At 36.1% G+C, this 22,988-nt stretch overlaps 1 protein-coding gene across 3 annotated transcripts in view; it reads right to left on the reverse strand.

Annotated features, from left to right (window-relative positions):
- The window catches only part of LOC130682132 (probable ubiquitin carboxyl-terminal hydrolase FAF-X), a 165,586-nt gene that overhangs the window by 111,649 nt on the left and 30,949 nt on the right, over positions 1 to 22,988 (reverse strand). For 2 of the 3 annotated variants that reach the window (XM_057496274.1, XM_057496271.1), the window contains exons 10-13: positions 18,276 to 18,380; positions 7,820 to 8,026; positions 5,380 to 5,516; positions 3,669 to 3,802 (exon numbers count right to left, since the gene is read on the reverse strand). In XM_057496274.1, the coding sequence (XP_057352257.1) occupies positions 3,669 to 3,802; positions 5,380 to 5,516; positions 7,820 to 8,026; positions 18,276 to 18,380 (583 nt within the window). Of the gene's footprint in view, positions 1 to 3,668; positions 3,819 to 5,379; positions 5,517 to 7,819; positions 8,027 to 18,275; positions 18,381 to 22,988 lie in introns of all 3 variants that reach the window. The other variant, XM_057496272.1, reaches the window with a different exon arrangement.

The following is a 22,988-nucleotide window of genomic DNA, read 5'->3' on the forward strand; positions in this document are numbered from 1 at the left end:
CCTATTTCCACATGTATGAACACCTATTGGCAGCCCTAAAATCATATTGCTTATTTCCTTAAAGTTGTCAATTACACCAAACCACACGCTCCCAAAATTGCAGGAAGTGACTTTCTACTACTTAAAAAAGTTTTGTCTTTTCTTCCAGAACACTGATTTTGAAGCACCTACTAAACTTTGGACTACCACTTTACCTGCTATTTTACCCCTTTAAAACCTTTTATCTAAAAACTTTCTCTGTCTGCTTACTTAAGCAGGATTGGGGGTGGTGAGAAAGGAAGAGCATGACGTAACATTCTTTTTTGATATAATTTCAGAGTTATACACAAGGCACAAACATGACACAAGGAACTATTCTTTAGCCAGGTATACCAATTATTTACATTTTGCCAATTTGTTTTATCAGTACATTTATATTCGTTTACATCAATTTTGTCAATGTAACTATGTTGACAATAAACTGAAAACATGACACTCTACTCCTCACAACTAGGTTTATTTCCAAATAACAAGGACATAACCATAGTATGTTCGATTTTAAACATGTCTGATCCACTGCTTATATTCAGGTTTCATTAACTATCCCAATAATGTTCTTAGGCTTTCCCTTCTCTCAGTCTATAATCAATCAAATCTAAGTTCACACACACTGAATGTAACTGTCCTCTTAAACCCAGAATTTTAATTTATCTGTTTGTTTCTTACCTTGATTATTTTAAAAAGTAAAGCTCTTTGTCAAAGGCCACTCAGTTTGGGTTTCCTTCATATTATCTCTAGTTCTATTCAGGTTATGGACCTTTCATAAAATAATACCATTAACTCCCTTACACTGTTATATGCTACCGGTCTGTCCCCATACTTAAAATGTTAATTTAGATCACTCAAGATGTTCCCAACAAGTTTCTCCACTAAAGAGTTCTTACTCTTCCCTTTGTAATTAATAATTTGTCGGAAGATGCGCTGGTACTATGTCCATACTCTGGTACTCATCAAACTTTCACTGAATAGTTTTATAATCCATTATTTTTCCTACATTATTAGTCGACACTTTCCTCAGCTTATCTACTCATGTAACGATTGACTTGAGGACCTATAAACTGGAAAGGTTATAATCCAGAGCATCACTATTTTGATGATAAATTGTCATAGATTTGGCTGGTGAGATATGACACCTATTATCCTTTGGACATGCTTATATATTGTCTAAATAAATTTTGCTTTCTTACCTAAAATGTCCAAGTCTCATCGTAAAACCTGCCTGAGATAAGCCTGAATATAATTCACTTTCCCAAAGAGCTATTAACTTAATAAAATGAATACTAGTTATAAATATATTTTAAATTATAAGAACCCACAATATTTAAAAATACTTTACAGTTGCCAAGTAGAAATGAAATAGGTCTACCAAGTGAATTAGCATAAGTCAATGTCAGGATATTTATGTATTCTGATACTGCACTGTTGTTGAATCACACATATAAAGAATTCTTTTTATGTTAGTGAACGGTCCTGAAAATAATCAAATGTCATAATGAAAAGAACAGGAAGAGTAATGGGAACGGGCAGTCCTTACAAAACACAAGTTAAAATAATTAGTATGTCCTATAAAGCTTTTTCAGGAATCTGGCAACTAACACTTTGAGAAGAAAATGGCAACTAACACTTTGAGAAGAAAGAAACAAAATTGTATTATAGTTTATTGGTGCACCATTTAAGAAAGTTTTAAAAATGATTCAGGATGAAAAATTGTGGTTAGTGAACGAATTCACTAAGGAGTCAACAGAACTTGGTTTTGCCACATGTAAAACTCAAGAGGCATTTTATTCAGCTGCTCTAAGATAACATGAAAACAGAGTTGTTTTGCTGCCAGTGGGCAAATAATTTTTCCAAAATCAAAGATGACAGTAGAAATGGAATATAATCATGGCAAATGCATAATACTGATTAAATAAAACTGAGGAAAACATCAGTGAACTGGAAGAATCTTACTTTATCTTGAAGAGATTTATGCAACATGCTTCTTACAGAGATGCAATCACCATAATTTGTGTCATTGTTACTTCTATGTCACAGAATACATTTAATGTTACAAGTTTTAGTTGGGAGAATTAACATTATCCCTACATTGAAAACCAACTAATTAAGCAACATTAGTCAGACTTGGAAAATATTCTACTGAGGAGGAAAAGTTTATGGGTAAAAGAAACAAGTAATACGAAATAAATGAATTCAGATGAACTCAATAAAATAAACATTCAAGTCCTTGGTATGTTGGCAAATACTAATCACAGCAAACTTAAATAACGTGCAAGTTATACAGCTATTAAGGGTTGGAGCTAGGCTTTAAATCTAGGCAGTTTAACTATACAGCATGCATTTGTATTTCTAAGCTTGCAAAAAAGCAATATAAAGGTAGAAATGAAGAACGCTGACCTTCCTGTGATCATGAGTGAGATAAAGCAGGAACACAAATACAACTTGTGCTCCCAACTGACTGCCTTGGCCATTTGGTCTTTATGAACTATGACATTGAAAGTAACATTAAATCATGCAAAAATGAGGTAAATAAAAATGATCACAGACTTAAGTATCTGACTCGACTTTTGGAAAAGGGTCTTAACTGTAGGTAGGGGGGCTCTGTACCACCAGGAAAGCTTGATAGCATAGAAAAGTTGAGAGAAGTACGTACAAACTTCAGGCTTATTTATTTTGGCTGCTCAAGCTAGAGAAAATTAATCAAGTTTTATGCCTATCCTGCCTTCCCTATCTAACTGTCTGGCTAAGAAGGAATCTTGGATTCCAATTGGTAGTACTGAAATGGGAATAATTATAGCACCTGATACTTAGCTGTAAGACCAGAGTATACAGAATGGGTAAAAATAAGAGTAACAGGATATAATTAGATCACTAGGAGTATCTGAAGAGTTGCTAATATTATCACTACATTTCTTTAACGTTTATATGGGTACGTGTGTGTTAGTAAAGAAGTGAGGATTTTTGTAAGTAACTTATTACTCAACTATACCGTACCACAACCACTAAAGGTACAAGCTCATACACAGAATCCACTGTTCTAGCCAAATACTGAGGATTACAAATATTTATAATATGTTTAAACAATTTCAGATTCTGAGAACTGGTGAGAATATTTGGTGACTACTAATGTAGTGATTTTTACTACGTTTCTGTGAACAACGGAAAACATTAATTCAGGGTTATTAGAAGTGATTACAACATTATGAAAGATCAGACTTTGGCAGAATTAACAACAGGAGAATTAGCATCCAGTTTTCTTGAAAGGCAGTTAAAAGTTGTGGCAGTAAGAAAGCAAAGGTTCAAAGAGAGTTGTGCATGTCCAAAAGAGTAGCAACAAATACAGGTAAAAGCAGACAGACTTTCCAGATATGGGAAGATAAAAAAAAAATCAATCCAATGAAATAAACAGAGACACAGCCTTATACAGTGCCTTGAAAAGCTGGCCTAAACTTTATATTGTGTGAGATCTGGAAGGCCACGGTGGACACATAAATGAATACAAGTCATAAAACTAATTCAATTCCATTTCTTGGTCCTCTTAAAAATAAACATACTGTCATTCTGATGTAATTAAAACATGGAAGGACGACCGTGTTCATTCGTAGTAATTCATTTTAGGTTATAATACATACCTTTAACATACAGCCGCATGCTATTCATGTATGCTGCAAGGTTTTCTGCTACCAGAGCAACTAAGGTATGACTGTGCTGAAGTTGACTGATTAAATCATGACGATAAAACGCACGAGGACTTTGCTGAGTCTTACTAAAATGAGAACAGCCGAACAGTTTAATTAGGCCAGTGAACACTGTTATGACTAAGAGTTTACAGACTATATTCTACCTAGTACTTTACAAATTTAAAAGGTTTTACATTCATAATACAAGCTGAATAATCCTCCTTTTAATAAAATACCAAGCAACTTAAAAGAATGTCTCAAAACAAATATTTATTCCAATATTATCCATTATACTCATACTGTACTAGTATCAAAGCACATACGCAAGTTTACTTCATCAAGGATATTAATCATTAAAGGTTCACTCTGGAACACTGAGGCCAATTTTGCCGTGGAGGGCACTTGAAAGATATCTAGGCTCCCTTCCCGTTTGCCATTTTCAGTAATGTAACAAATCAAAACTCATGTCATTATTAGTTTACTGGTTATCAAATCACCAGCCTTGGAAGACCATATACAGTATTTCCTGTACAAGTGCAAGCGGAAAGTTGATGAGTTTGAGATATGACAAAACATATGTAGTGGGTCAAGCATAATGAAAATACATCCTTCACAAAAAGGTATTAACAGATTATTACAGGAGTTTTCCCAGTATTTATCTCCATGCAATTTCCCAATTTCATGAACTCTTTCCAGCACTAGAAAAAAAGAAGCATAATTCAACATGACAAAACCATTAACGGTGACACTGTGTAATTTTGTTAAACAGGAATTCTGTTTACATGTATGACCATATCAATCTAGAGCTGTAAAGAATCTTGGCAACAGTTTAATTGTCTTAGACACAAGAAAAATGTTTCTACAAGGTTAGAGAGTCTTTCTAAGATTACACCCAGTCAGACAAAACTGGGGTTCATTAACTCATAATTACATTTTGGATACTCTTATACTAACACCAAGTTTTTTCTTTGAATGTCAAGAGTTCCAAAGATATCACAAGATTATAAAAGCATAAATTATTACAATAACCACCATTTAGCATAAAGACCAAATAAATCACATTAAGGTGTTCAAGAAAAAAACAGCTAAACAAAAAGTAAAATATGTCATTAAAGTTTTACCGTCTTTCATTATTTCTGTTATAGTCTTATCTTAAAAAATTAACTTTTAAATTGAAATAAAGGTTATCACCCCTCTTCCCTAGTATGAAATTAAAGTTAATAAAAAATGTTGAGAAATACAAGAAGAGTAGACCAATTAAAGAATAATAAGGGACTGTGTGAAATACTTTCATGTGGGCTAAGAATGCGTACTGGGCCAAGGAAAGAAAACTGGGAGAAATGTTAATATGAAATGAGGAGTCGAGATGAATACAACCCATACAAAAACAATGTATGGCATTAACTGCTGGAAGTTCAAGACAATTTGAATGAAGAGTCCACGGCGAAATCTTGACTCTGATACTGAATTGTTATGTAACCTGAGTATGTCACTTTTGTGGCATAAAATACAAAAATGAACACAATCAAGAACTGTTGTTTTGTTTCAAACCTTCATTAAGTTTCTTGTTTTCCTACACTTGCTTCCTTAAAATTTGTTTTCACTAATATCTGTTTCAACAGAACATAAAAATTCAGAAAATTTTCTGTATGAAAAGTCTTACCTCAAATTTTTAGGGGCTTCACCAAATAAACTACAAATTTCTCGTATTTGTTTCAGTGCGGGTATCACCCACTTGTCATTTGTGCGAAGTTCTTCTATGAAGCGATCTATCCACTGCAACTTCTGTGTGTCTCGATCCTTATACAACAAACAAAAAGTTATGATTATATGGACCAGTATTTAACATAACTCTAATTTCAAATTACTCTGAGAGTTACAAAGTAGAAAAACCTCTCGGCTAAGCATCACAAAAATTATGATGTTGGTTCCAACAGAACGCTTTAAGTATGTTCTTATTTTGAAACTTTCACTCAACTTCCACAATGTAAAACACTACTATACAAATTCAGTGATCCATGAATTCAGAAATCTATCTACCAAAACATAAATCCCAAGAATTTAGGCACATTAACAAGAAATTTGATTTTGAAAACAAATCGTAAAATGTGGATATATCATTTTTACTCATAAAACTGAGCAAAAACATGTATATTGGCGTTAGCCTGTTTTCCTAAAAAGAACAAAGATCAGTGAAATGTGTATTTCATCAATAAAGTCACAGTATAATTTTGCAAGGAAAAAAATCATTAAAATAAAAACAAACCAATATACAAACAATGTTAGAGAAAATAAGTGTAAGTAATCACCTAAAGAAAAACTAAGAATATTAAAAGACTAAGTTCATTTCTAATATTCTGCCATGGTTTATTTACCTCCTTCCAGATTTTTACCTAAGATCACTAGTAATCAGAAATTCAGATTTCAGTACCTAACAAAATTTTAACTGTAATGATTCTGTTTTTGTGCATACATGCGTGGGGGAAAAGACAGTTCTGTATGTTCATTTAACACCTTCGCTGGAAGAATATTTTACAAACACTTGTACGTCTGTTTTTAGAAACAAAATAAGGTCCATACTATAAGTGTTTTCATTAAATACTATGGACATCAATAGTCATTTTAACGGCCACAATATATACTACAGAGTACAATTCATGATTTTAGGTGGTTTCCATTTTTCACTGTATGAACAGTAAAGAATGTCTACGTCCACAAATATTGTGGTGTCTTCACACCATTTCCCAGAGAAAAACATCTGGATGTGAAAATACTGAGTGGAGTTGAATTCTGCACATCTTTATGAATTTAAAAATATTTATACATGAATATTAAATTTGTCATGGCTCTTAAAAGCATCTTGGGCTTGATAGCAAAGAGAACGATGTATTTATTGGTTTTCCGTAACAAAGACGAATGAAGGCTGAAGATGAAAAAAGCAAAACACTTTTATTAAATTCCATGAAACCCAGTACTTAATAATGGGGCAATGTGTAAGGCACCGTGTTAAGGCAATGATACGAATAAGAAATGTAAGGAGGAAGTAACAGTTCAGGGTTTATACCAAGTATTTTGCTTTGATTCACATTCATAAACAGTGTAAATCAAGTACAGTGTTAACACTATCATCTGATGAAACGATTGAATTTTTTTCCTTCGAAAAATTTGAAACTCTACATGAATTATTGCAAATAATACAATGTATTGCTGACAACTATGAAGCTCCCTGTTTTTAATCTATCTGTAAAGGACAAGTTGGTAAATTTTAGTTTGTATCTTCAGAACTGAAATAAATTTGTTTATATCAACAGGACTTACTGGCCCACAAACTGTAAGTGACATCTTAAGGGATTTTAATATGCCAGGTAAAGCTATTCTTTGAGTTTATTCACCTATCTATGTCTATATGTGCGTGTGTACGTATGACATATTTCTGATTAAGTCATTCAGTTCAGGAAATACTTCTGAACCCTCACAACTATCCGGTTTTCAAAACCCGAGAACTGTATCTTGACCATGATTAAATTCAAGTCCAACTGAAAGCAGAGAACTCTGCCCAGTCGTTTTTTTTTTTAAGGGAACATATCATCTTTACTAAATTATTTAAACCACCTGTTAGTAGGATGGAAAACCACAGATAGAAATCCAGGAGAAAGTCAAAGAATGTAAGTAAAATTAGTATAAAAACACATAAAATCAGCAAAAAAAAAAAAAAAAAGGCATAAAGCTGTTGTGATTTGCCCATAGGGAAAAAGCTCTATTTGGAGTTCCGTTAATTTTATGGACTTCTTTTCAGCCATAATCTACCTTACCTCCAAAGTCACTACTGACTACCACTTCATGATTCTAGTTCACCATCGTACATTTAAAACAACTTATACAGTTGTTTTATCTACACAGATCCATTTAGCAAAGTGATACACACTTAGTGAATGATAAAAAACTTACTGAAAAAGTGAGAGGAAGCCAGACGTTTATGATAAATGTTAATTCTTCAAAATTATTTTAGGAACAAAATTAATGGCACTATCCTCTCAAGAAGTCATCCTAACTGGGAGGGAAGAAAGTCAGAAAAAAAATGAGCAAAGAAAACACTCCCATACCTGGGAAGAACTATAATCTAGTATTTTTATGTGGGCACTAAGAGCAAGGTCCATGATGTCTAGAGGCACATCATCACTGTGGGCCAGATTCCAAAGAAGGTTCAACACCTTCTGTGCCAACATGTCATCTTCACCGTGCTCTGCAAGACGACTTATCAGCTCAAGTAGCTTTTCACGTTGCTTTTTACTTGCATTTATCCAACTTGCCTAGAAGAAAATACTTGAATTACATAAATATCAAATTCATGCATATATTTATATCAACACTGCTTTAATTACATGGCTTTCAATAAAGTATACTGAATTCATAACATCCAAAAACAAATTAAGTGTATAACTGAACACTACCCAAGTCTCTTCAGGACAGTACTCATGGGACAGAAGGATCGAACTTCCAGGAAAAAAAAGAAGATCTCTATTTACAACTTAAACTCTTATAACTACTAACTTCAAAACTGCACATTGAAAGGATGAAAAAGAATACCTGATACAAAATGTTTAGGAGTCTTAAAATTCAGCAACAAAAAACATAAACCGATTGATAAACACAACCAGGCAGAGGACTTAACAGACATTTCTCCAAAGATACACAAAAGGCTCATAAGCAGATGAAAAGACGCTTAAAATCACTGATCATTAGGGAAATGCAAATCAAACTTACAATGAGATATTACCTTACACCCATCAGCCGGGCTACTATTAAAGAAAACAAACAGAAAACAAGTGTTTTCAACGATGTGGAGGAAATAGAACTCTTGGCCACTGTTGGTGGGAATGTAAAATGGCAGTGGTATAGAAGACAGTATAGTTCCTCAAAAAATTAGAAACTATTATGTTATGACCCAGCAATTCCAAATCTGTGTAAACAACCAAAAGTATGGAAAGCAGGGTCTCAAGGAAACATCTTTACACCAGTGTTGAACAGCAGGATTTTTTATGCACAGCGACTAAAACATGGTATCCATCAAGAGAATATTGGATATGCAAAATGTGGCATATCCATAAATTGAATATTAATCACTTTGAATGGGAGGAAATTCTCGTATGTGCTACAAACATGGGTCAAACTTGTGGACATCATGCTCAGTGAAATAAGCCATCCACAAAAATAAATACTGTGTAATTCTACTTACATGAGGTACTTATTACAGAAGTCAAAATCATATAGTCAAACCAGAGGGCTGTCAAAGCATAGTGAGAGTGAAATTGGTGCATTAACATTAATTTAATGAATAAAATAATCAGTTTAACTGGATGAAAAGAGCCACAGAGATGGATGGTGGTAATGGTTGCGTAACACTATGAACGTATTTACAGCATTATGAACATATTTACAAATGAACTGTACATTAAATGTTTAAGATGGTGAAGTTTATGGCATATGTATTTTACAATGAAAATAAACTGGGAAAAGTTTGTGTTGAGAAACAGGGTGGACCCATAAAGCAATAGGCCTTTTAAACTTTTATTTATTTTGGAATCATTAATGCACAGTTACATGAGCAACAGTGTGGTTGCTAGACTCCCCCTATTATTAAGTCCCCAGCACATACCCCATGACAGTCACTGTCCATCAGTGCAGTAAGACGCTACAGAATCATTACTTGTCTTTGCGTTACACTGCCTTCCCCGTGTCCCTTCCGAATTAAATTATGCATGCTAATCGTAATGCCCTCTTTTTCCCCCTTATCCTTTCCTTCCCACCCATCCTCCTGTCTCTTTCCCTTTGGCAACTGTTAGTTCATTATTGGGTTCTGTGAGCCTGCTGCTGTTTTGTTACTTCAATTTTTTCTTTGTTCTTATACTCCACAGATGAGTGAAACCATTTGGTACTTGTCTTTCTCCGCCTGGCTTTTTTCACTGAGCATAATACCCTCTAGCTCCATCCATCTTGTTGAAATGGTAGGATTTGTTTTCTTCTTATGGCTGAATAATATTCTATTGTGTGTATATGTACCACATCTTCTTTATCCATTTATCTACTGATGGACACGTAGGGGTTGCCTCCATTTCTTGGCTATTGTAAATAGTGCTGCGATAAACATAGGGGTGCATCTCTCTTTTTCAAACTGCACTGCGGCATTCTTAGGGTAAGTGCCTAGGAGTGGAATTCATGGTCAAATGGTTATTTCTATTTTGAGTTTTTGGAGGAACCACCATATATACTGCTTTCCACAATGGCTGAACTAATTTACATTACCACCAGCAGTGTAGCAGGGTAACCCTTTGTTTGCATTCTTGCCAGCATTTGTTGTTCCTAGTCTTTTCTGTGTTGGCCATCCTAACTGGTGTGAAGTGGTATCTCATTGTGGTTTTAATTTGCATTTCTCTGATTATTAGCCATGTGGAGCATCTTTTCATGTGCCTGTTGGCCACCTGAATTTCTTCTTTGGAGAAGTTTCTGTTCAGATCCTCTGCCTACATTTTTTTTGGTATCATTAATGTACAATTACTTGAACAACATTATGGTTACTAGACTCCCTCTATTATCAAGGCCCCCCCACATTCCCCATTACGGTCACTGTCCATGAGCATAGTAAGATGCTATAGCGTCATTACTTGTCTTCTCTGTATGTACTGTCTGCCTTTTATGTGTCCCCTCCTGCTACACTATGTATGCTAATTGTAATGCTCCCCCTGATCCATCCCTTCCCATCCATCCTCCCCATTCCCTCTCCCTTTGGTAACTGTTAGTCCATTCTTGCTTCTGCCCATTTTTAAATTGGATTATTTGTTTTTTGTTTGCTGAGTTGTGTGAGCTGTTTACATCATTTGGATGTCAACTCCTTATTGGATACATCATTTATGAATATATTCTTCCATACTCTAGGATGTCTTCTTGTTCTACTGATGGTATCCTTTGCTGTACAGAAGCTTTTCAGCTTGATATAGTCCCACTTGTTCATTTTTGCTTTTGTTTCCCTTGCCTGGAGAGACATGTTCATGAACTTTTTAAACTTTTTTAACAAAAGCGAACATGAAGAAAAGAAGTTTGAAAAATTCTAAATTGTTGACCAAGAATAATCTTTAAAATGACCCCCCCCAGAAAAAAAATACTTTTGTGTTGGAGAAAACAAAATATTCTCCCACTAAACACAACTTAAAAATCTGGGAATTATACATAAACAAATATAATCTGTAAACCAGAGAAAAGCAAGCAGAATAGTTAGGACTTCAAAATCTGAGGAACAAGGTCGTTGACTTCCCTGGATTTTCTTTTGTTTCAAATACCATGGTCTTGAAGTTGGAAGAAGCCAGCAATATGGAAACACTGATGCATGCAGATGATGTAAGAGCCCCCCACCGCCACTGGCACCTCCCCGCCACAAGACACCTGTATAGTCAAAGAACCAAGAAAGGGGCAACACGGTATGATAGAAAACAAATATCCTATCCCGACAAATGATACAGAAAAAATTATGACCATTACCCACCTACACCACAAAAAGTTGAGTGGGGAACCTACACTTCATAAGACTTTAAACAAAGTATCCCAACACCTGAGTAATAAAAGAGAAGCCCAAGTAGGGAGAATTTCTTCTGCCAGCCAAAAGTAACAAGAAGCCCTTACTTTTGAGTGATGTCAAAGAAGGCCTGGTGGACAGTCAGGACATTTACTGTGGCTCAGCAGTAATAAGAACACCCCCACCATGGAACACACAGGGAGTCTGAACTTCCTTCTGGCCCAGGAGCAAGGAATGGTCGACCTAAGAAACAGGGAGGATGAGAGAGGAACTCAGAGCTCTATCTGACAGACAGTAACAAAAGGGAATTTCTCCTCTTCCCCTGCCTTGGTGGTATCAGAAAAAAAAAACAGTTAAAACAGAAGGTTTAAATGTCCTCGTAGTCTCATTAGAGGAAAAAAAACTTTCACTTTCGGTTCTAAGTTACTCAACATAACAAGAATCAGGAAGATGTTAAACTGAATGAAAAAAAGGTGAATAACACATGTTAAAGTGAAGTGACAAGATGTTACAATTATTAAAGATGTTAAAGCAGCCATACAAATTCTGCAAGGCCATCGAGAAAAAAAACAAAACATAACGGAAATTTAAAAAATGGATACTTAACTCAGGATGGGTGGACTATAAAGATGAAATGAATAACAGAGGACACAGAAGACCAAAAATAAGCTTAAGCCCTCACAATTCATCCATCACTAGGAAGTACACATGGTCTACGGCAAAGATTAACAGAGGTTCTTTATTTTGTAAAATGAAAAGATTCTGAGGCAAGCTCAAAGTAAAAGATTGGAAAAAGATACTTAAATATTAAAGGAGAGCAGGAGTGGCTATATCAGTATCAAACATGTTTTAGAGTAAAAAAATTATCAAGAGAATGCACGGGACACGTATCTATTGGAAATGGGTCAGTGCACCAATAAGACACGGCAAACCTAAATGTGTAATTACCAAATATGTGTATGATGCAAAATATGTGAAGCAAAACCTGACATAATTCAAAGGAAATGACAGGCAAATTCATAATGAGAGGCAGAAAATTAACTTCCCTTTCTAAGTGACTGACACAACTACTAGACAGAATATCAGCAAAAATACTTAAGAACTAAAAAACCCATCCACCAACAGGATTTACTTGACATATACAGAAACACTGCACTCATCCATAGTAGAATACAACTTCTTTTCAAAGTACCCACAGGAAACATACCAAGACAGATGATATCCTGGGTGATAAAACAAACACTAACAAACTTAACAGAATGGAAGTAAAACTGTGTCTCCATCCACACTGGAATCAAACTATAACTCAATAAACGAAAAGATGACAGAAAAATATTCTAATACTTGAAACTAACATAGTTCTGTGTTGTTCAAGAGATGCCTTAATAGAGTTTAAAAACATAATAAACTATAAGTGAAAATCAAATGCAGCAAAATTTACATAAAATATATGCAATTATGAAAGCAGTGGCAAGGGGGAAACATATAGAATTAAATCCATATATGAGAACACAGGAAATGCTTAAATGAATAATCAAAGCCACTTTAAGAACACTGGAAAAGAACAAAATAAAACCTGAAACAAGAAGTAGGAAGGAAATGTAAAAGAGGAGAACAAAAACGAATAGAGTTGAAAATAAAAATTGAGAAAACTAATGAAATAAAGACTTGGTTCTCTGAAAGGATCAATAATCTGACAAACTTCTAGCATGGTGAACAAAGGTAAAAAACAAAGTAAAAAACAGAGATAACACAAGTAACAAAATCAAGAATGAAACAAGAGATATGCCCCTATAGACTTTGGCAGATATGGTAAGATAATAGGGAGTGAGTGCTGGAAAGAACCCAACAACTGTAACTGTCAATTTACATGAAATCAATCACATCACTGGAAAACACAGTTACGACATATCAACCAATACAAGACAACTGTAGAACTAGCACTACTAAGGAAATTAAATGCATGATTTTAAAACTCCCGGAAACAAAATCACCAGTAACAGGTAGCTCTACTGAAAAATTCTACTTGACACTTAAAGAAGTAACACTGTTGCTCATAATTTCTCCCAGAAATGTAAGAGGAAAAAAACACTTCTTCACTTAAACACAAAAAAAGAAAACTACAGACTGTGCCTCTCATGAATACACATGTAAAAGTCCATAACAAAATGTTAGTAAACAGAATTCAACAACATATAAAAATAATGCAGCATGACCAAGAGTGGCTTATTCCAGGGATGCAATACTGATTCCATAATTGAAAAACAATTAGTACAATCCACTGCATTAGCAGCGAAAATAAAAAAATGATACAATCACTTCTATCAATGTAGAAAAAAGAAATCTGACAAAACCGCTCATGACAAAAACTCTCATAAAATACAAATGGATGGGAACTTCCTCAATCTGATGAAAGGCATCCATAAAAAAATACAGCTAACATTATTTTCAATAGTGAAACACCAATGCTTTCAATCTCCCTAAGACAAAAAAGACGTCTGCTTTACCTACTTCCCTTTAACATTGTACAGGACCCACGTGGTATGGAGACAGACGAATGAAACAAAACAAAGAACCCAGAAATAGTTCCATACAAACACGCTCAGTTAACATTTGACAAAGGTGCACAGGTAAATAAACACAGGTGCAATGAAAGCTTTTCACTAAATGGTACTATAACAACTACAGATACATAGGGGACTAACAAAATGAACTGCAACCTAAGTCTTACATATAAACAAAACCAGTTCATAATCAATCATATTAAACTGTAAAACGGCAATACTTTCAGGAAAAACAACATAGGGGAAATTCTTTGGTATTTACAGGAAGGCTGTAAATTCTTAGTTGTGACACCAGAAGTGTGATCCTCTAACATAACGTAAGGGGATATAAATTAAACTTCCTTAAAATTAAGAACTTTTGCTGGAAAAAGATCTTGAGGATGAAAACACAACCTAAGGACTGCGAAAAAATATTTGCATACCAGGTATCTAATGAACAACTAGGCCTTGGAATAGAATAAGACCTCTGTAAATTCAACAGTGAGTAAACAAGCAACCCAATTAGAAAACAGGAAAATGACATGCAGAAGTATTTCACTAAAGATTCAGCACACAGTAAGGAAGTATTTTAACATACTGGCCATTAAGGAAATATAATTTAACTATGACATTTCTAACTCATCTATGAGAATAAAGAAAAAAAGGGCGACAACCTCAAATTCTCAGAAAGATGTGGAGAAAATGGATCATTCATAATATGGGTGGGATATTATAGCTACTCTGCTGAACAGTTTGACAGTTTCTTAAAAATCTAAATATGCCCTCAATAAATTACTCACAAATTAAATCCACCAACACAGAAGAGGATTATGCATCACAACAAGTAAGATTTATTCCAGAAGTGTAACACTTTGAATATACAAAGATCAATGTAAACATAGGACAAAGACAAAAAGTCCATACATCACAGTAGATACAGAAAGGCAACTGACTAAATGCAACACTTTTTCATGATTAAAATAATAAATTAGGTACAGAAGGGAATTTCCTAAATCTGATAAATGACATCTACAAAGCCCCCACAACTAACATTATAACTAACGGCAAAAGACTGTCAGCTTTCTGACTAACATCAAGAACGCCCACTTTGCTACTTCTTTCAACAATGTGCTATTATGTTCTAGTCAGGATAATCAGGCAAGGGAAAACAAAAGGGTGCCCAGACTGGAAAGGAGGGAGTAAAACTTTCTATTCGCTAATGATTTGATCTTGCACATTGAAAATCTAGGGAATCCATTCAAAAAAAATCTATCAGAAGTAGTAAATATAATGGTTGCAGGACACAAAATGAATTTTTAAAAAATCAACAATATTTCTTTGTAAGGGGTGTGTTTTCTATATACAGAGTAAGAACAGTTTAAGACTGAAGAAACTACTTCCACTTACAGGTAACATCAAAAACAGTAAATTACTTCACTAGAAATTTAACAAAAATGGGGTGAATTCTAAAAAGGCATTGCTGAAAGAAATTGAAGTCCTAAGTAAATGGAAAAACACCTCTAAATAAATGCAAAAATTGTGCATATTCATGAGCTGGAAGACTACTATTACTACAATGGCAATACAATGCAAGCTAATTGCCAAAAATCTTATTCTAAATATCCCACCTAACCTCTGTGCAGAAGTTGACAAGCTAATTTAAAAAAATACAAAGTCAAAAGACCTACACTAGGCAAAATGGACTTAAAAAGGAAAAGTTTGAGTGTCATCTCTGAAAAAGTTCCTATCCAAAATCATTTACTCGTTTCTTTTAATGTTTTATTCATGAGAATAAACTTGAATAAAGAGAAGAAACACTTCCTACCTTGAAAACGTTCTACAGTTATGTAACTGAATCAGTGTGGTGCTAAAATCATAACACAGAGATTAGTGTTAAAATAGAATAAGAAAAAACAGAAAAAACATAACAAAAAAACCCAGAAATAAAACCCTTGTAACTATGATTAACTGACTTTAGATGGGAAGTTCTTGTAAGAATAGTCTGTTTAAACAAATGTTGCTGGGATACCTGAATATATTCACATGCAAAAGGATATTCACATGACATATCCAAGAAATTAATTAAAAATGGAATATAGACCTAAATGTAAAAGCTAAAACCACTTATTAGAAAACACCTTTTAAAGTCTGTGAAGCTATAGGCAATGGCATCTTAAATATGAAACTAAAGCACAAGTGACCAAAAAAATACAGATTGAAAAGAAATTTAATTCGTTTTCATGAAAATGAAAACGTTCTATTTTCAGTGATGGAAAGCAGATTGCTTTTTTTCCATGAGCAGGAAAAGAAAGGGTGGAAAGATAAATGGCTGGGGTGATGAAAACATTTTAGAACTTGACAAAAGAAGAGTGCTCACACAACACTGAATGTACTAAATTATACTGAATTGTACATTTTAAAATGGTTAAGTTTATGTTACGTGAAATTCACCTGAAAAAGAAGTTTTAACTTATGTAATGAAAAGAACATAAAGAAAGTGGAAAGACACTTTGTAACCTAACCTGTAAAGGATAATATCGCAAATCATGATATAAGGGATTTGTATACAGAATGTATAAAGGATTGTTTTGAATAAAAAATAAAAAGAAATAACTAAATGATTTGGACTGGAATTTGTCAGAGATGACTTTCAAATAACTAATAAACACATAATATATTTAACATCACCAGCCTTTAACGAAAAGCAAATCTAAACTACAATGAGGTAGCTGTTCTACTTCATGAGGATGGTAAAAATAAAAACGACAATAACAAGCATTGTCAATGATGAGAAAAAACTGAAACCGTCATACACTGTTGGGAATGTAAAATGAGACCAACAGCTTGGAAAAGAGCTTAGCAATTCCTCAAAAATATTCTGTTTAGTTACTACATGATCTAGCAATTCTACTATTATATCTCCAAGAGAACTGAGGACCTATGTCCACACAAAAATGTGTACAGTAACATTCACACCATTCTTTATAATTACCAAAAAATGGAAAATACCCAAATATTGATCAGCTGATGAATGGGTAAGATGTGTCGTATCTACACAATAAAACATTTATTTGGTAGTATGAATCACCAGATTTATCAACACTTAAAAATAAAATGCTTACACATAATGTAGCAGGGGGGACAAGGGAAAGGCAGTATATACAGAGAAGACAAGTAGTGATTCTCTAGCATCCTACTACGCTGATGGACAGTGACTGTAATGGGGTATGTGGGGGGGACTTGATAATAGGGGGAGTCTAGCAACCATAATGTTCAAGTAATTGTACATTAACGATATCAAAAAAATATGATGCTTACTTAATAATACGTGTTCAACAATTGGTAAGACAAAAGGGCATGAACAGATAATGGAATTTTTATTAAGGTTATACTTATACCATCTTGAGAATTTCTGACATACAAAGAGGAGGACTTGCCACCACTCACTCCTTCTGTCCTTATGGCCATTACTGATACACCATTTCAGAAGTTATCTCAGAAATTAACATTTAGAGTTACACAATAACTTCCAATACTGATTTCCTTGCCTACCTATCATAAACCCCAGTGGATTAAAATATATGTACAGATTTCATCACATGTACTAAGATTCTTTCATTTGCTGAGTTGCTATTCAGTATTAATTTTCATGGTTGGTAGCATTCCATTATTACATTACACTATATCATTACTTACAGACATCTGAGTTCCTTTCATTTTGGGGTTCATACAAAAAACTCACCGATAGAAACTACTGAACATGTACTCTGGTACATATAATGTAAGTTCATCAAGGTATATATTCAGAAATCTAACAGTTTTGTAATAGGACACAAGAACATACATGCTAAGAGATAATGCCAAACTTTTCTCATGTGACTGCACAAACTTAAATTGCCAACAGCAATGTAATTGTTATTTCAACAAAAATCATAGTGATTCTAATGCCTACGGTTACAGAGATTCATGAGCAATGACATATAATTTTATGTTCTTGATCCACAAATTGTCCAAATCTTAACAATCAGAGAGAGTTAAAAAAGAGTTAAAATTTAAAAAAAGAAAAGGCTATTGGCCCCTTATATCAATGCAAATGTGACCTCAGAGACTCTTGGACTTTTTTCTGACTCTGGCCTCTATATGCCTGAGTACATTACCCCAAAGACCATTCTGCCTCACTCTGTATTTGTATCAGATGTTCCTTTCCACTAAAAGAAACATTTCCATGTTTTTCTACAGTTTATTTTAATCAAAAGTAAAAATGAATCATTGCCGTAAGAATTTAAAGTAACCTGAATGAAAAATGTTTATGATTCTGTCTTTGTGCTGGTAATACACAACAACCAAGTCTTCACGAGAGATTATTGGTTTAACTAAACACACGATATGTCTGCTTAATGAATTCTACTTAAAATTATATGGTATTTCTTCATTATTTAAAACTACAACCTTAAAGCAATCAAAAAGATGATCAAGTTGTTCTGGAGAAAAATTCCCAGCCAACTTTGACAGTAGGTCATGTACATTCTTCACAATGGCTTCATGTTTCCCTGCCTATTGAAAAAACAAAACCACGATAAGTAAAGGCAAACAAATAGTGTAACACTTGAATTCCAATAAAACCAATAGGAGCTTTACTGTGTTAATGTCTACTAATTAATGAAGTATTTGTAACTCTTTCATGTGAGATTTTAACAGAATTTCTAGTATTTTTAATGCTTCAGAGCTGTCTCTTCTACTCCTTATATACTCAATTTCTTCATATGAAGAGCAATGTACTTTAAGAATTCAGGTAAGAGTTTATTATAGACTCCTTTTTTAAAAATTAAGAGACAATAAGGCAAAATAATGCACTGACATAAGCTGAACACTTAAAACTGTTAAATAAGGGCAAGAATATTTAATTGGTTTTACTTAAAAAAATAAAAAGCTTTTTAACCTATAGCTTAATCATAGTTCATCAGCAATGCACCAAAACACCTGCCATTAAGATAAATAAATATGCATTAGCAGTTCTGAAAACAAAGGTTATCTGTTCATGTGAAAAGTTAAAATCTGTAAGTATTTATAATACAGCAGTATTCTCACTCCAGGACTGTAATAGAAAAATAACCACTTTGTAATTGCTATAATCTATATATACTACATACATTCCTTAAGCCTTTAACGATGAGTGTCAGGATGGAGGAAATTCATTTCACTTAAAAATACTCTTTGTAGTGATTTCTGGGAAGATAGTGTCACAGAGAGACCTTGAATCTACTTCTTCTACCTTCACACTGAATCTTCACCTACATACAGAGCGGTTCAATTTCAGGAAGTATGGAGGACTGGCTAAGTGAGCAGCTTCACCACAACAGGGGCAGAAAAATCAAATACAAACAGCGGGAGAGAGGAACACATGGTAACGCAGGGAACCTCACCCCATGGCAATGACCCGCAGAGGACTGGGCACAAACCCTGTCCTGAGGCACAGAAAGATGTCACATTTCAAGTTCATCTAGAGGATAAGCAAAAAAAACCCCAATCCAGTGAACGAAAAGCACCTGCTGTTTGGTGGAAGAATGCGTGAAATTCTCTCTGGATCAGATCTGGTGAGTGTCACTGTTAGCACTGCTTCCCCACATCAAAAGTGGTGTGGGGGAGTAGGGCTGGGGCATGCACAGTTTCAAGATTCAGTCTAGGTGGTTTCCCAGACCCTACCCACACCCAGACGCAGTGGAGAGTGCATCTTGCCAGGGCTGCACTGTGGGCGCTGCCACGGTAACTGCAGAAGCGAGGCTTCCCTAGAGCCACTTACCTCTGTGTGCTCAATGCTGATGAATGAAAACTCTAAAGCCAGTAGCCACAGAAGTGAGGCTTCCCTGGAGGCCATACCTGGACTTGAGATTGCACTAGCAGAGTGGGCCAGTCACCACAAACCCATGGAGAACATGGCCATGCCACTGCTCCACCCAATGCAAGGAAATAGTAGCTAGAGGCAGGGCTTTCTGGGAGACTGTACCTGGGCCTGAAAGAGTGAACTCCATCAGGAGCTACTAAGGAAGCCCTCTGATTGGACCCCTCCAACCATGTTCTCCTCCAACAAGCACTGAGAGTCCTGACATCAGGACACCCCCATCTCATGCTCAGTAGGCCTACAGCCAGACAGTTAAAACCACTAGGCACCCGCAGTTTACTCAGGGGACCTTCCCTGCACGAGGACTATCCTGCAACTGGAGATGCTTTCTATTAACTCAGAACCAAACACAGACAGTGAAATCTGAATGAGGAGATAAAGAATAGGCTTGAAACAAAACAACAAGATAAAAAAGAACCAAATGAGTGTCGAAGCCAAGAAGGCAGCGTGAATAGGGCAGCAGAAATCTCCTCCCAAAAACCGTACACGTTTTTGAAAATACAACAAATATAACTAATCCTAAAAGAGAGACGAGAAGATACAGTACCACAGTCAGGCTACATCTACATCTGCGAGAACTCAGCACCTCATGAAAGGGGTAAGACACAAGTCGCGGCCCGGCGGGACACGAGCGCTCTCCCCACGCCAGCCCACCGGCGGAAGGAGAGGAGTCGGAGCGGGAAGGGGGTGGAAGACAAGGCCTGCTAAACACCCAGCCCTAGTCAGCCACATTGGGAGGGCAGACACACACTGAATGGTGTTCTGGGTATTAGCAAAACGAAAGAGGAAAAGCTGCGAGCAGGTCCCCACAGCTGGCGCCACTGGGACAAAAGAAAAGCGAGTGCTTTTTGAAAGTCTTAAACAAACAGGGGCCTCACAGCTGGACAGAAGCATCCCAGCACTCAGACCACCAGCTGGGAATCCCAGGGAACTCCAGGCGCCCTAAACCCCTGGGTGGCAGTGAAGCTCTGTAGCCCCTCATGCTGATAAAGACCCTCCTGACCATTACCCCCCTGCGCGGCTGCACCACAGCAGGAGCGCGGCTTGGGAGCAGCCGCGCCCACAGAAAATGCCCAGACCCTCCCCTGCAGCTGCCCGAGCCAGACTCAGAGGCCACACCTGTGCTTGGCAGCCCAGCACAGAGGAAGCCGGGACAGGATGCGAAGGGTCGCCGTTCTTGCAGGAGAGCACACCCAGCGGGCCTGCCTCTCCCCGCGGGGATCACGGCTGCACTGAAAGCTGCCCCGCCCACAGCGGCTCAGGAAATAAAACTGGAAGCTGCTTCCCGTGTGCGGGTAACTGGCACAGGCAGCGGAGGACGGCAAGACGCAGAAAGGGACGTTGTTCTCCCAGCTCACAAACACGCCAACTGCCTATGACTACCTCAACCGCCATGAAAAGGCAGAATAATTTGATCCAGTCCAGAATTACCAAGACGACCCCTGAGAGGGAGCCTGGGGACATAGATTTAACAAATCTTCCTGAAGAAGAATTCAAAATAAAGGTCATAACCATGCTGATGGAGCTGTAGAGAAATATGCAGGAGCTAAAGGATCACGTTAGGAGGTAGAATACGGAAATAAAAGAATCTCTGGGAGGACTTCAGAGTAGAGTGAATGAGGTGCAAGAGGCCATTAATGGAATAGAAATCAGAGGACAGGAAGACAGAGAAGGTGAGGCTGAGAGAGATAAAAGGATCTCCAGGAATGAAAGAACATTAAGAGACCTGTGTGATCAAGCCAAACGGAACAATGTTTGCATTAAAGGGGTACCCAAAGACGCAGAGAGAGAAAAGGGAAATAAAGTGTCTTTGAAGAAATAATTGCTGAGAACTTCCCCAAACTGGGAGACAAAATAGTCTCTGAGAGCATGGAAGCACAGAGAACTCCCAAAACAAGGGACCCAAGAGAGACAACACCAAGACACATAATAATTAAAATGGCAAAGATCAAGGACAAGGACAGAGTATTAAAGGCAGCCAGAGAGAGAAAAAAGGTCACCTACAAAGGAAAACCCATCAGGCCATCATCAGACTTTTCAACAGAAACCTTACCGGCCAGAAGAGAATGGCATGATACATGTAGTGTAATGAAACAGAATGGCCTAGAGTCAAGAATACTGTATCCAGCACGATTATCATTTAAATATGAAGGACGGATTAAACAATTCCCAGACAAGAAAAAGCTGAGGGAATCTGCCTGCTGAAACCACGTCTACAGGATATTTTAAAGGGACTGCTCTCGATGGAAGCACTCCTAAGGCTAACAAGATGTCACCAGAGAAAATAAAATCACAGCAAAGAAAGTACACCAAACAAATACTAAGTAAAGGCAAAAGATAAAATCATCGACTCACAAATGCAGGCAAAGGAAATACAATAGAGTACAGAATAAAACACCTAACACATAAAGAATGGAGGATGAGGAGTAAGAAGGGAGAGGAATCAAGAACCATCAGACTATGTCTATAACAGCTTAATAAGCAAGTTAAGGCAGACAGGTAGATAGCAAAGAAGCTACCCTTGAACCTTTGGTAACCACAGATCTAAAGCCTACAATGGCTATAAGTACATGTCTTTCAGTAATGACCCTAAATATTAATTGACTGAGTGCACCAATCAAAAGACAAAGAGTAAGAGAATGGATAAAACAGCCAGACCCATCTACATACTGCTTATGAGACTCCCCTGAAAACCCAAAGACATACACAGACTAAAAGTCAAGGGATGGAAGAAGATATTTCATACAAACAACAGGGAGAACAAAACAGGTATTGCAGTACAGTATCACACAAAATAGACCTCAAAACAAAGAAAGTAACAAGAGATAAAGAAGGACATTACGTAATGATAAAGGGGGCACTCCATCAAGAGGATATAACCATTATAAACATACATGCACCCAATAGAGGACCACAAACATATGTGAAACAAATACTAACAGAATTAAGGGAGGAAATAGAATGCAATGCATTCATTTGAGGAGACTTCAACACACCACTCACTCCAAAGGACAGTTCCACCAGACAGAAAATAAGTAGGACACAGAGGTGCTGAACAACACACTAGAACAGCTGATAGACCTAACAGACGTCTACAGAACGCTACACTCAAAAGCAGCAGGATACACATTCTTCTCATGGAACATTTACCAGAATAGACCACATACTAGGCCACAAAAAGAGCCAAAGTACATTAAAAAAGACTGAAATTCTAACAACCAACTTGTCAGACAACAAAGGTATACAACTAGAAATAAACTGCA

Source organism: Manis pentadactyla, chromosome Y (genome assembly GCF_030020395.1).
Source record: "Manis pentadactyla isolate mManPen7 chromosome Y, mManPen7.hap1, whole genome shotgun sequence".
NCBI lineage: Eukaryota > Metazoa > Chordata > Mammalia > Pholidota > Manidae > Manis > Manis pentadactyla.